Source organism: Gopherus evgoodei, chromosome 2 (genome assembly GCF_007399415.2).
Source record: "Gopherus evgoodei ecotype Sinaloan lineage chromosome 2, rGopEvg1_v1.p, whole genome shotgun sequence".
NCBI classification, from domain to species: domain Eukaryota; kingdom Metazoa; phylum Chordata; order Testudines; family Testudinidae; genus Gopherus; species Gopherus evgoodei.
This window is the reverse complement of record NC_044323.1, coordinates 33,597,660-33,613,507: the sequence shown is the minus strand read 5'-3', so window position 1 is coordinate 33,613,507 and position 15,848 is coordinate 33,597,660. Positions and strand designations below refer to the sequence as shown.

General features: G+C 40.4%; 1 protein-coding gene across 3 annotated transcripts in view; it reads left to right on the top strand.

Moving 5' to 3' along the window:
* Positions 1–3,472, top strand: part of GAD2 (glutamate decarboxylase 2) — a 66,876-nt gene extending 63,404 nt beyond the window's left edge. For all 3 annotated transcript variants that reach the window (XM_030550329.1, XM_030550330.1, XM_030550331.1), the window contains one exon: positions 647–3,472. In XM_030550329.1, the coding sequence (XP_030406189.1) occupies positions 647–820 (174 nt within the window). In that variant the 3' untranslated portion in view covers positions 821–3,472. The remainder of the gene's footprint in view (positions 1–646) is intronic.
* Positions 3,473–15,848: the final 12,376 nt, after the last annotated feature.

The following is a 15,848-nucleotide window of genomic DNA, read 5'->3' as shown; positions in this document are numbered from 1 at the left end:
GGCGATATAACTTGCATCGCTTAAGTTACATTGATTTAAGCGGTAGTGTAGACTAGCCATAGATTCCAAGACCAGAAAGGACCATCCATTCTGACCTCCTGCATAACACAAGCCATAAAAATTCCCCAAAATAATTCCTAGAGCTTATAGTTTAGAAAAACATCCAAACTTGATTGAAAATTAACAGTGACAGAGAATCTACCATTAACCCTTGTAAATTGTTCCCATAGTTAGTTACATTCATCATTAAAAAAGGACCCCTTCTTTCCAGTCTGAATTTGTCTAGCTTCAGCATCCAGCCATTGAGTCATAGTAAATAGTAAATAGTGAATATTTGTAGCCCATGTAGATATGTATAGACTGTAATCAAATCACTCCCTTTCCCTTCTCTTTGTTAAGCTAAATAGATTAAGCTCTTTGAGGCTATCATTATCAGGCATGTTTTCTAATCCTTTAGTCATTCACATGGATCTTCTCTGTACCCTCTCCAATTTATAAATTAATCAGTTTACTCTGTGCTGTATTTGGTTTTGGCCAAAAATTAACTTTTTTCTTATTTTGTTTTAGCTTCCTGCTCTTATTTAAAAAAGCAAACAAATTCTAGAATTAGAAATAATTATTTGATATTTGTATCATGCCTTTGTAGGTGGCCCCAGTGATAAAAGCCAGAATGATGGAATATGGAACTACTATGGTCAGCTATCAACCACTGGGAGACAAAGTGAACTTCTTCCGTATGGTCATCTCAAACCCAGCAGCTTCTCATCAAGACATTGATTTCCTGATTGAGGAAATAGAACGTCTGGGACAAGATTTATAATAATCTGGTCTGCGAGTATGGTCCAGAACCTCTAGGTAGACAATTAAGTTGTCACAAACTGTGCAAATGTATTTGTAGTTTGTTCCAAAGTAAATCTATTTCTATATTGTGGCGTCAAAGTAGAGTACAGTTTAAAATCAAGAAACATGCTCCTTTTAAAATCCTCTCTTGAGTTTTAGAATACCTCTTTAATAATTAGATACACAAAAGGCTGCATTCAAACAGTTAAGAAATAACAGAAGATACCTGCAATTTCCCCCCAAATTTTAATACAGTTAGTAAATACATGTTTTAGGTTAAAAGTAGTCTGAGTGGTGCCACATTTGCCCCAAATGGTGACAAAATCCAATGAGGGGGAAGTAAGTACATAAAGTAAAGAAATTGTATGTTTAAAAGTGAAAATATTTTGCCTTTTTCTTAGATTTAGAACAGAATTTCTAATTTATCTATAGCAACATTTCAAATGTATTTAAATACATATAATTTTAAAAAAGCAATATATATATATTAAAATATCCTATTTTGTAAACTCTAGATTTTTATTTTATATGGGTTATAAAAAATGTCGGGGCAGAAACCGAAAACTAAACAAGATTTTTTTTTCTTTTAATAGAGGTGCATCAAATATCTGCAAAGATTATTTTGAACCATAAGCCCACATAAATTCTTTAAAAGGTTCAATGCCTCATTTCTATATGTCACATGGATTGTACATCTCTAGAGTTAAATATTGCAAAACCTCACAAGCACTGCAGCTCTTAAAAACTCTAAGTAAGAACTACTACAATACAACAATAGGATGCTATTATTCCTAAATATATTTCTTATGTGGCCTAACCTAAGCAAATGGACAATCAATATACAGTCCTAACCAAGACTGAGCTAAGGTTATATTTGTATGGTTTCTTTGTTCTACTTTTAAACAGCCCATCAAAAAGAGCCACACTTTACACTAAATATTTGTGTCATAAGCATCTTTGCAAACAGTAATTTATTCATTAGAGATAAAAATAAATTGAAAACTACAATTGACTAGAATTCACTAAGACCCAGATCCTACTAAATCTCCCAGGAGCAATGCTAATTGGATGAATAAGGACTTTCGTATATGTAAAGGTCTCAGGACAGGGTCCTAAGTCAGATGCTCATGTCATGGTGGAAACTGAGTTTTCCACATGACAACAGTTTTTCTAAACATCCCCATTCCAAGCACTGGGATAGAGCTGGTGGAAACTCAGAATTTCAGTTTCATGGGAACGTTCAAAAATGTTTGTTCTAATTCAGAATAACAACGTTTGTAATTTCCCACAAAATGGAAATTCTGAAAATTCATTCTGAACTTTTTTCATTTGCCTAAAATTTTGTAGAATTCAATACAACTTTGTGAAAAATTTCAGTTTAGTCAAAACACCTTTTTCAGATGAAAAAAGTGTTTTGATTAAATCTACTAACATTGAGTTTATCTGATTGAAATTGCTATTAGAATGCTTTGAGATATGCCTAGATACTCATAGCACAGTCATTGTAGAATCACCCAGACCCATTTAGAAATCATAGGTGCAAAATCCTGCATAACTGATATATTGAGTCATTCTTCAACACTAGCGTAGGCACAGAAGTGGAAACTGAGCTTCAACCTCCTCTTCCTCAAAATCTGAAGGAGCTTGGATCAGGACTTCATGGCTCAGACCTGTTTCTATTTATAACCCTAGTTAAGTTTTGGTTGTAGCTTTGACTGGAATCTACATGGCCACTTCCATTTGTAAAGCAAGATTGTTTTACTTGCTCTAAAATACTTGAAGAAAACTAGTGCCGAGTGGTTTAATTTGACCTAAAATACATAAATGGGGTATTGATTCGGTGTAATGTCATGAGGATGTGACGTGAGAAGAGGAAATAAATTGTGTCTGTAACTGTGTTGCCTTTATTATGTTGATAGTACTGTTTGTCACCTCAGATTGAGGCCGTGCATTTTAGATTTAAACTGTACAGTGTTGCAAATCAACATGTGTTACTGAATAAGCTTGTACAATATATTATTGATACGTCTTTGTGTGGTAGTACTACTGACTCTTGGTATTGTAAGAGCTGCATTCACACACAAGTCCCTATACTATATCTTTGCTCAGTACTATCCTCTCCTGATCAGCTTGAGAGAAGAACATTCCCCTTACCCCAGCAGTGACCCATTGCAACTTACAATGCATAATGTTTCAATTAAAGCTTTAGAGCAGATACCAATTCTGCCAATGAGGACTAAAGCAACCTTATCCAAACAGGTCACACAATTACCAACTGTGTCACTGAAACACTGAGCAGCCGAGCAAATTCTCTTCTTGTTTGTAGCAGAGAAAATGGGGACAAAGAACTAAGTGTAAAAAATGGTACAGGGACAATGGTGAAGGTGAGCAGTAGCCTAGTTACATCTTGCATGTGCAATTCTGTTTTCAAATGCTAAGTACAAACACTGTATTTATTAGTTCTATGTGCCAATCCAAGATATACATTCAGTGTTTCATGAGGGCACCAGCATTTTTCCATGTTACTGTGTTTATTGCAGCCAGAAAGACCTACATGGGAACCTCTTCTTCTTGTGTTTGACCAAAGTATTTTCTCTGTGTTGTTGATCTAAACCCAAATAAAAGTGTAAAATGTGGCTATGCTGTATCTGTGTGGGTTTTTTTTTATTATTATTATTGGCCTCAAAGTTCCGTGTGAACAGAAAGAAGCCACGTCTGTCATGTCATCTCTGAGCCAGGCTCATGATGAGGATGGTGATATTTCCTGCTAGCTCTCTTCTGGTTGCTCTTTCTGAATGTTCATTGATAAGAACCCTTTATTAAATTTAGAAGATGTATAGTACATAGCAAAATAATTGAAATCTAGTGTCAGACCCACTTGACATAAGCAGAGTCATATATTAGCCAACGTTAGTATCTACATGGAAACATGCTTGCTGCCATTCCTTTATCTGATCGTTACCAAGGTGGATCTAGCTGTCACTAATCCTACACATACATTTTTTTCTGTCCCCTATAAAAACATCAGAATTCGTTGCCCTTTGTTTTGTTTTTTTGTCTGTCTTTTATGTGTGCCTTTATCCCGCAAATAATGGAGATATTTAATTGTGGCATAATAAGTGCATGCAGTTGGACATAAATCTTTGCTTTTCAATGGCTCATGCCTCTCCAGAAAACCCCACTATTACACTGAGTGACTTGTTGGATACTACTAAGCAGACATTCTGGGCATCCTGAATACTTTTCATTATGAATAGGGAAAGGGTAGCATGGAAGGAGGCTACTAAAGACAAACAGTGCTTCTGAAGTAGTGCTGCCAAAGTGAGATTGTGAAGTCTCCTCTATCTGCGCCTGTAGCTATTTTCTGTTTGCCAGATCATGGGCCAAATCTGACCTTTTCCATGTATTTTTACTGTTTTTACTCAGACAACTTTATTATGTCAGTGAGCTAAATCAGGACGTCTTTGGGCCTGTGTAGAATGAATGCAAAATGGATGTAAAATGCAATCAGATTGGACTAGCAGCCTTTTACGCCCAATTTTCTGATACTTTCATCATGTGTAAATGACTATACAATGAGCATTGCAATGCAGAATCGGGATCATTAGCCTGTTCTTACTCAAGTAAATCTCATTTGAAATACTGGCAATTTTTGCTGGAGTAAGATTCAGGATTTGGCCACAGATCAGAACTGAGCCAAAGAGTGTGGCATGATATCTAAAAGCTCATTACACTCACCACGAGTTAGATTTTTTTTTTTCACGCTCTGCTCAGGTTTATTGCACCAACACTGAAGAATTTGACATTTCTCAGCATTTAGCTACCAAAGTGATAGGCAATTTAGACACACCAGAGCGAGATTAGATACAGGCATTTCATTCAACCTGCTTTCATTGAAATCTTCCATATTTTGTTACCTGACTGGAGATGAGGTGAAGGAATGATATAGGACGCTTGATAATGCATTTCAGTACTCTCAGGAGTTGAGCTCTATGCCGAGAAGACAGTGGTTTTATAGTGCTCCACTCTACAAAACTGAGCACTGTGGACCGGATTCTCTTTCATGCAACAGCCCCTTTACAACTCACTGGCAATGTGACGGTGTCTTAAGGCGAGTGAAAGTGTAGTTGATTGTCAGCGCAGTGTACAAGCAGAGCATAAGAATCAGACCATACCAGAGCAGTGAAGGAAAGGGAGTGATCACCTATTGGGACAAATGTGGAAGGAATTGTGACACCACTTTAAAAAGGCCACAAAAAGAAAAATAATGAGAGCAAAAAATAAATATGTGAGATTACGTATAGGTACTGGTGGTTTAATTTTGTAGCAGAAAGGCTGGTTATTAGGAAAGGTCTAATCAAAATTCTGTAGTGAAGTAGAGCGAGACAAAAAGTTTTAGGGCTAACAACATATCCTGAAGCTATTAAAACTCTTCATTCAGGGTTGGATCTGAGCAACTTGGTTTGTGACTTTTTAGCATTGTCACATGCAGTGGTGGCTCCAGGCCCCAGCACACCAAGCACATGTTTGGGGCGGCATGCCACGGGGGGGGCACTCTGCCAGTCGCCAGGAGGGCGGCAGGCAGGTAGCCTTCGGCGACATGCCTGTGGAGAGTCCACTGGTCCTGCGGCTTCGGGAGGTCCACCGAAGCCACGGGACAAGCTGACCCTCTGCAGGCATGCCTGTGGGAGGTCCACCGGAGCCGCTGGACTGGCAGAACGCCCCCGCCCCCACCCCCTCCCCCGCAGCATGCCATCGTGCTTGGGGCGCGAAATGTCTAGCGCCGCCTCAGGTCACATAACAGATGAAAGGTGATCTTCTTTCTCTGACATTTTATTATATTTTCTGAAAAACTGTCCTAATTTCAGTTGCACTTAAAGCTGCTTGGACCAATTTCCTTCTCAGGAAATTGAGTGGAATACACTCACCTGGCAGTAAGGATGTGTCCCACTCAGTGCTCCAGAAGAAGGCAAAACAAAATGGCTGACATATCGTCAGTTTTTTCCTGACCCCAGATTCACCACACAGTTCATCCATGGGTTGGTGAGCAGGGACTGCCACGTGGGATCACCAAATGACAGCTTGTAATTTCTTCATCACCAAGATGAGTTCATTTTCATTTCTGTTACAAAAGTGAATTTCTGTATGTTGAAGTATTTTCTGCCCTTACTCTTTTCTTTATCACAAACCCAAAAAAGGCGACTAGGTACACACTGAGACTCAAATACTGACAAAAGTCAACTGTTTGCAACATGCGATCATACCCCCATCCCACTGCCAGTAAGAGCAGCTATTAAACATGGCTATCGGCACTTATTTTTATGGACTTCTGTAAGGCCCTCAGGGAAAAAAAATCAGTTTATTGAGAAGCTCTGGCCTGAATTAAATCCTGCCCTTCACTACCTTGTTTAGGGAGATTACAAAACAGCTTTATTAGCCTCTGGTTCTTCCTCAGGTTTCAGACTATTCTGCCTTTTCATACTTTTTCCCCTCTTATTTATATTTTTCTTGCCCCATATGTTCCTTCGTCACTTTAATTAGGAATTTAGCTACTAAGTGCCTTAGAAATACAATGCTGTAGGTTAGATTAGCACTTCAGCACAATAAACTGGCTCCTGTATCAGAGAGGCATGGTGGGCACGTCTGCAGGTTCTTCCAGGAAGAGGGCTGATGGTTTGGTGTAAGCAAAGAATTATCACAAAGGCCCTCCCCAAAAATCCCAGAGCCAAACTGTGGAAAGTGATCCCCTTAAACGTCATAAAAGAGGAAGAGTTCCATAAAGCTGAAAGTTGTGGCATGTGTTTTAAGCTGAGCTGACCTGAGCTATCTTGATTTGACTTTCCTCGGCCAATAAGTGCCTCATTGGATTAATCTAACATCTTAGATAAAGTGTTCAATAGTTCATTTCTTCAGCAACGCTTTGAATTTCAGACTGATGATAAAATATGCCATAGTCTTATATAATCTCACTATATTATAGCTATGTATGGGCTCTACATATGGTGGGCTGATTCATCTGACTGGAATGTTAAAATCAATGGTTATAACCTATTTAGGAAGGGTCAAGTGGGTAAAAGGGGTGCGGGGAGTGGCACTCTACATCAAAAATGGCATTACCTGTTTCCCAGTCACTGATAAGTCAAAAGACAATTATTTTGTATGCTTATGGCTCAATGGCCTAATAGATAAAGCACAATCTGGTGTCTGCTACAGACCACCAAATCATACCAGGGAACCTCCTTATGCACCTATCTATAATGTGCAGGAATAAAAAAACTGTGTGATTATGGATATCCTCAGTTTGGCTGACATATGCTGCCAGGGCTAAAACAGCCTTGTAATTTCTAACCACTATAGCTGACAATATCCCAGTTCAAAAAGTATTAAAGCCAACATGGGGGAATTCTATATTAGATCTTGCCCTAATAGATAAAGAGGAACTGATACAGAACTAAAAGTTAAGGATAGCTTAAGTGGAAGTGCTCATGACTTGGTCACATTTATAATGTGAAAATAGAATAAAGTCCAGACCCGTAATATATACACTTGGTGCTTTTATAGGGCCAATTTCACAAAGCTGAAAACAATTCTGAGCCAAATCAGCTGAGAGGAAGAATTTAATCAGATAACTGGGAATGCTAATTGTAAATCTTTTAAGAATGCCTGGATGCCAAAAAAAAGTCATAATCCCAGAAGTGCACAATTAAGGACGAAGGCTGTGATAGTTTAAAAAACAACAACAACTTGGTTTAGCAGGAAAGTGAAGGCAGCTGTAAAAAAAAATGTATACACACACACACACACACACACACACACAGAGTGAGGGACAAAATGAAAGAAAGAGGAAGTTGATAGTAATCAATATATATCAGAAGTTAGAAATTGTAGAAAATTGATAAGGGAAGCCAAGAGACAGAAGGAGAACTCTATGGCCAGCAGAGATTAGGAAAATAAGGCTGTGATGCTGTGGTTTATATGGTTTTATTACAATATGCTGATGAGTGAATATAATATAACTGGAATATGCTTCATGTAAAAGGTCTCTTGTAAGGTATCATTACAAAGCTTATAATCTACTGCATGTGATCAACCTATTTGTATAAATATACCACTCTTGTATCTGAAACTAGAAATATGAAATATAACTCTGAGGACCTATTGTAATTATGCAAAGTGTGGGCCTTAATGGTGGTTTGGAATCTTGATGACTCCCATTAACCAGGACAATTGTATGCAGATGAGTGTGTTTTACCTGTAAATCTTCCTGTATACGTGTGTGCTGGCAAGTGGGCAATGAAGTCTTGCAGTGACATGTGATCATGTTACCTGAACTGGAATCCATCTTTAACCTGGTGTCTTTCCCTTGAGAAGAAGGGTGGGAACCCAGAGAGGGACAAAGATTTCCCACCTTATGCAAATAATATATAAAGGGGTGGAATAGAACAAAGGAAAGAGAAGAGCCATCATGAAGAATTCCCTAGCTACCACCTGAGCTGGAAGAAGTGCTGTACCAGGGGAAAGAATTGTGCCCAGGCCTGGAAGGTGTCCAGTCTGAGGAAAAAACTTACTGAAGCATCTCTAAGGGTGAGATTATCTATATTCAGTTTGATTAGACATCGATTTGTGCATTTTATTTTATTTGGCTTGGTAACTTACCTTGTTCTGTCTGTTACTACTTGGAACCACTTAAATCCTACTTTCTGTATTTAATAAAATCACTTTTTACTTATTAATTAACTCAGAGTGTGTATTAATACCTGGGGGAGCAAACAACTGTGCATATCTCTCTATCAGTGTTATAGAGGGCAAACAATTTATGAGTTTATCCCGCATAAGTTTTATACAGGGTAAAACAGATTTATTTGGGTTTAGACCCCACTGGGAGTTGGGCATCTGGGTGCTAAAGACAGCACACTTCTGTTAGCTGCTTTCAGGTAAACCTGCAGCTTTGGAACAAGTAATTCAAACCCTGGGTCTGTGTTGGAGCAGACAGGCGTGTCTGGCTCAGCAAGACAGGGTGCTGGGGTCCCGAGCTGGCAGGGAAGGCGGGGTAGAAGTAGTCTTGGCACATTAGGTGGCAGCTTCCAAGGGGGTTTCTGTGATTCAACTCATCACAAAGGCTATGCCTATACTGCACTGCAAGCACAGGGTTAGTGGGACTTCAGTTAGCTGACTTATGTTAAAGAACCCGGGGCTTGAGCATAAACAATGATTCTTAACTGTATGTTAAGAATTTTCTAACCCAGGCTTGAACATGGGGCTCTGGTGGTCACACTGCAGCACTAAGACCCAAGTCAAACCAACCATATCTCAGAATTTTTGCTATAAGCCGAGGCCTTATCATTTGGATGAGAAAGAGGGGGGGAAAGAGCTGGATATATTGGTTGATCATAGGATGAATATGAGCTGTCAATGAGATATAGCTGTGGATAAGGATATACAGTCAGTCTTACAATGCACCAGGTGAGGTATTTCCAATAGAGACAGGGAAATATTAGTACCGTTATACAAGGCACTGGTAATCTGAGGAATGGAAAACCTGCCTTATGAGAAGAGACTCAAAGCGCTTGGCTTTTTTAGCCTAATCACAGAAGGCTGAGGGGAGCTATGAGTGCTTTCTATAAATACATCAGAGGGATAAATACCAGGGAGGGAGAGGAGTTATTTAAGTTAAGCACCAATGTGGACACAAGACCAAATAGATATAAACTGGCCATCAACAAGTTTAGGTTTGAAATTAGGCAATGGTTCTAACCATCAGAGGAGTGAAATTCCGGGACAACCTTCCAAGAGGAGCAGTTGGGGGCAAAAAACCTAACTGGCTTCAAGACTGAGCTTGGTAAGTTCATGAAGGGGTGGTATGATGAGATTGCCTACAATGGTATGTGGCCCATTAGCGACTGCCAGTAGCAAAAGTCCCCAGTGACAGGACACTCAATGGGGAGGGCTCTGAGTTACTACAGAGAATTCTTTCCCAGGTATCTGCCTGGTGGGTCTTGCCTACATGCTCAGGGTACATCTACATTACGATTTTATACAGTCAATTGCACATGTCCACACTAAGTGCATTAAGGCAGCAGAGTGCATCCTCACTACCATGGCTAGCATTGACTTACGGCGTGGTGCACTGTGGATAGCAATCCCACAGTTCCCGCAGTCTCTGCCGCCCACTGGAATTCTGGATTAAGCTCCCAATGCCTGATGTCATCAGTTGCCCCTCCCTCTGTGAAAGCAATGGCAGACAATCATTTCGTGCCTTTTTTCCGTGCAGACGCCATACCACGGCAAGCGTGCAGCCTGCTCAGCTCAGCTCCCCGACACCGCCGCTGTTGTATTTTGGGTGCTGCTGTCAGCAGACGGTGCAGTAGGACTGCTAACCATCGTCATACACCACTTTCGCTGCAACTCTGCTCTGCTGCTATTGTCTCAATAGCGAATTTCTCCATGTTGTCTGTCATGTGCTCCAGGGTATGCGTGTTCTTCCTCGGGAAATGTGCGCGGTGCTAACCATCATTCTCCACTGCTTCCGCTGCAACTCTGCTCTCCTAGTGCCATGAATCCACGTTGCAGGTCCTCTTGTCGTTCTGTATAAATATCTATACTCGTGGCATCTGTCATCATCCACCGATTCCACTGCAACTCTGTTTTCCTGCTCTCCTGCAGACACCATACCACAGCAAGCATGGAGTCCACTCAGTTCACTGCTACTGTTGTGAGCATTGTAAACACCTCACATATGATCCTGCAGTATGTGCAATACCTGCAAAAGAGGGTGAGGAGAGGACGACAGCACAATCACAATAGTGATGAGGAACATGGACACAGACTTCTCTCAAAGCACAGGCCCTGTCAATTTGGACATCATGGTGGTAATGGGGCAGGTTCATGCCATGGAATGCAGATTCTGGGCCCAGGAAACAAACACCAACTAGTGGGACTACATAGTGTTGCAGGTCTGGGATGATTCCCAGAGGCTGCGAAACTTTTGCATGCGTAAGGGCACTTTCATGGAACTTTGTGACTTGCTTTCCCCTGCCCTGAAGCACAAGAATACCAAGATAAGAGCAGCCCTCACAGTTGAGAAGCAAGTGGCGATAGCCCTCTGGAAGCTTGTGATGCCAGACAGCTACTGGTCAGTCGGGAATCAATTTGGAGTGGTTAAATCTACTGTGGGGGCTGCTGTGATCCGAATAGCCAATGCAATCACTGAGCTGTTGCTGTCAAGGGTAGTGACTCTGGGAAATGTGCAGGTCATAGCGAATGGCTTTGCTTCAATGGGGTTCCCTAACTGTGGTGGGGGTGATAGACGGATCCCTGTCTTGGGACTGAACCATCTTGGCAGCCAGTACGTAAACTGCAAGGGATACTTTTCAATGGTGCTGCAATCACTGGTGGACCACAAGGGACGTTTCACCAACAACAACGTGGGATGGCTGGAAAGGTGAATGTGTCTGCTTGAACAGCTGCAGGAAGGAACTTACTTCCCAGGCCAGAAAATTAATGTTGGGGATGTTGAAATGCCTATAGCAGGGGTCGGCAACCTTTCAGAAGTGGTGTGCCGAGTCTTCATTCATTCACTCTTGTTTAAGGTTTTGTGTGCCAGTAATACATTTTAATGTTTTTAGATGGTCTCTTTCTATAAGTTGATAATATATAACTAAACTATTGTTGCATGTAAAGTAAATAAGGTTTTTAAAATGTTTAAGAAGCTTCATTTAAAATTAAATAAAATGCAGAGCCCCCCGGACCAGTGACCAGGACCCAGGCAGTGTGAGTACCACTGAAAATCAGCTCGCATGCCGCCTTCGGCAGCCATGCCATAGGTTGTCTACCTCTGGCCTATAGTTATCCTTGGGGTCCCAGCCTACCCCTTAATGCCATGGCTCATGAAGCCGTACACAGGCACCCTGGACAGTAGTAAGGAGAAGTTCAACTATAGGCTGAGCAAGTGCAGAACGGTGATAGAATGTGCATTTGGACATTTAAAAGCTTGCTATTATCAGCAGGAGAAAAAAAACTTTTGCAGTGGTAATTAGGATGGGCCATTTCCAACAGTTGACAAGAAGGTGTGAGTAACAGTAGGGGAAAAAATTAGCATGGGGAAACAGTTTTTACTTTGTATAATGACCCATCCACTCCCAGTCTTTATTCAAACCTAATTTAATGGTGTCCAGTTTGCAAATCAATTCCAATTCTGCAGTTTCTCATTGGAGTCTGTTTTAATAATAACAAATAATGCTGTCATCATTGTAGCTCACCTAATAGCCCACCTTAATTAATTACTCTCGTTACAGTTGGTATGACAACATCCATTTTTTCATGTTCTCTGTGTATATATATCTTCCTACTGTATTTTCCACTGCATGCATCCAATGAAGTGGGTTTTAGCCCATGAAAGCTTATGCTCAAATAAATTTGTTAGTCTCTAAGGTACCACAAGGACTCCTCGTTCTTTTTGCTGATACAGACTAACATGGCTACCACTCGGAAACCAGTTTTCTTAAAGTGGCTCTGGAGGGAATCATTTTTTGCAGAGTAACTCTTCCCATTGCTGTTTGATCCATGACTTCTCTGAGTGACCATTGGATGCCAATTTGATGACATTGCCTGGGCCTTGGCACATAACAAGGCAGACCACAAGAAAGTTGTCATCACCTGCCTCATTTACATGTTATAGACATTTAAACATGTTATTAGTGATTCCTAAAGTAATAGTGAGGTGATGAACATGATGCATTAGGTCCAAACTCAATATTCACTGGGATTCATGAAACTTCAGACTAGATATTTATAGAAAACATTATTAGAGAGAAAGCCCAAGATTGAATTTTCCCCACAATCATTTTGAATGGAAATGCCATCATTTCCTGAGCCCAGCCTATAGGACAGATAAACAGCCTCAGAAATTAGTGTGTAATAGGCAGATGATAAATTATGTCACTGTGAAACACGGCAAATGTCTCCATGTCTCACTTTGTCCTTGTACCTGAAGCACAAATGAATTATGAAGCTGTTCACAATGTGAGTACTTTCTGTGCACCACCAGGCAAAGGTCTTTCTATTTATACCTTACATTTCCTGACGTTTTCTGTCAGAAATACACAGAAATTCTCATGTTAAAATGAAATACAAAATACCAAGGTTTAATGGTACTTCTCAATTTATGAAAAGGTTTTATGAAAAGGTTTTCTGCCTTTACTGCTTCTCTTAATTTATGATGGCATGCTTTTATGAGGCAGCACTGCAGGAAATCTGAAAACAAGCACTTCTGGTTGGTTTGACTACTGTAAGCCAAAAGGTATGAGCAGATTTTTCTGCCACTGCTTCTAAATGAATCGGTCCTTGTATTACCATTGTGCTCAACCTTATCTTTTAAACTGGCAACTAGCAGTCACTTTTTCTCTCCCTCGTTAGCCTCTTCAGACACTTTCATAATGAGGAAGAATTAAAAAAAAATTCCGATGATTGTATCTGATTGCAGCTGCTAGAATTGAAATTATTGATTATATTAACTATTGAGATTTAAATCATTTCCTTGTAGTATCTTTAGGCATAGTAGGATTAGGTTTTTGTCAGTAAACGTCAATTTTACCATACACACACAAACTGAAGAAAAAAACATTTTCATAAATAATAATCAAAATTTACAAATAGATAAAACAAGAAAAAAGCTGCTTGAAAACTTATTAGAGATTGATTTAAGGTTGTTTTGTATATTTTGACATGTGATGTTGACAGTTTGTGTTTTAACAACTATATAGCTTTAACTTTTTGAATCTCAATGTCTACTGTTATTAAATAATTATTTTCTGACCCTCTATTGTCTGCCCGCTCATAATTTCCCATACCTGTGAAAAATTAAGTAGATAACAATAGAAATAAAATTCTTTTATCCTATAACTTTGCACAACTATGAAAATTTAAATTGATAAAAATAGAAAAAGCACTTAAAATAAACCTCAATATTAGCCAGAGAAATTATATATTTTAAAAAATTGAATTCTGCTGAGCCTAAGTATTTTTAATGAAATCTTGACTCTTAAATGACCTATATTTAGTGAACAGCAGCATTAAGATCTCAAGACAGAATCTCTAACTAAGCAAAAGAATTACATTGTATTCATAAAATGATACTTCTATAATGATGTTTTTGCTGAACCCAAAATATACACTTATCCTAGCTACAAAATACCAGACAAAAATCAGTTACCCTTATCTTCTGTACTGAAGCCAACTAAGAAAATTAATATTAGACAAGAAAACCCTAGACAGCTATGCAGTCTTCCTGACAGTTCCAGTGAGTTGGCCAGGCATTAAACTTCAGGTTACATTGCAAGGGACACGAGGAACTCTGAGAGCCCCAGACTTGGGCTGCACTAAGCCTGGTCACTATAGCACACACATAGACACTACTGCAACAGGCACATTCATAATCTAACCCACAGGAGGGGGCCAGAGGGTCAGGAAAACTCCAGGATGTTTCCATTCAGGAACATATGGTCAAACAGTGAGCAGGGTTAAGGGTCAAACAGTGACAAACGGGGTGAGGCCTGTCACTCTCAGCAACCCTCACCCTCTACTGACTCTTCCAGTTACCCTCAGCAACATGGGAGAGGTCTTATCTGAGTAGATGACTCCGGCCTCTGTGCTGCTCTACCTGTGACCCTCCCAACAGGCAGCACAGCTCCTAAGGGATCACTGTCTGCTCAGAAGCTGCCCTAAGAGGCACTCATGCATAGTTTATACAACTCCATGTATATACAGTTGTGTCATAACTGGTTCCCCTGACATGGCCTTAAATCAAGGTGCTTATTCCCCATAGAAACTCCACAGTCTCCATGTGGGTATCTGTGAGATGAGGTGGGTTTCAGAGGATGGTGCTTTAGTGCACCACCACCAGCAGTCCCCTTCTCTGCACCCTCCCATTCCCAGCCCTACCAGGGCACTTCCTCCATGTTCTCGGAAGAGGGGAATAATGCTGCATGCAACACCTCTTCCTCAAGCTCTGTTGGTAAGGAGGGCCCCTCTGCACATGCACTCCAGCATGGGGGCTCTGGGCTGTGCCCTGTTACTACTGTGCACAACATCATGAAATTGAAGTTGAGCAGCATCCTAGAACTTGCTGCTTTAAAATGAATCCAGCGCATCATTTTCATTTCTGTGCACAAACATGTGACACTCCATGTTCTTTCGGATGTCGGGCTGGATTGACACAACCTCGAGAAAAATCAGCATTAAAAAATTGTTTTGACCACACTACCCATTATAACCCAGTCAGGGGACAATGCCCCATAATGGTTTCCCCTGTCCTGGCCCTAAATCAAGATCTTTACAGCCTACAGTAACTCCCCAAGTGGAAGTTAATGTTCTCACAAAGAGTAGGGGGAGCTCTGGTATCTTGGCGAGGCCTTCCTCCCTCGGTAAGCTAGGTTCCAAAGTGCAAGGCTGTGTGGGAACTATTGCTGAGTCCAGGATGCAGCTCCTTTGCCTACACAGTCACTGTTCCGCCATTATCTAACTCACGGCTTTGTGAGGTACTTTGGTACTTGAATAGGAAAGGTGCTATATAACAACAACAAAGTCTGTTCTATTCAAACTGCCATGGAAAGAATATTTGCAGTTAAGCTCCAGACAAAGTAAGTAGACGGGATATAGCCACAGTGAAGAATTATTATTGATTGTTGCTAGAATGAGAGCTACATTTTCAGTAATTAAACCAGAGCTAAAGAAAAGGGCCATTTGTTAATAACTTTCCCAAGGAGGGAACATTCTTGTTGTCTGTGGACACCCATTATAAAAAAAGAGGTCGGGAAAAAAGCACTAGATGGTGAAGGTCTATAGATTGTTGCACTCTCAGCTGTGCCCCTTTATATGCACTTCGATTTGAATACTTGGAGAGTAGTAGGAGAGAGGAGTGAAAAGACCTTGCAAAGGTGGCCCAGTGAGTGGTTGCCCAGGGCCCTGCACTGTCAGGAGTTCTTTAGCTCAATTTACACTCCTTCTATAAT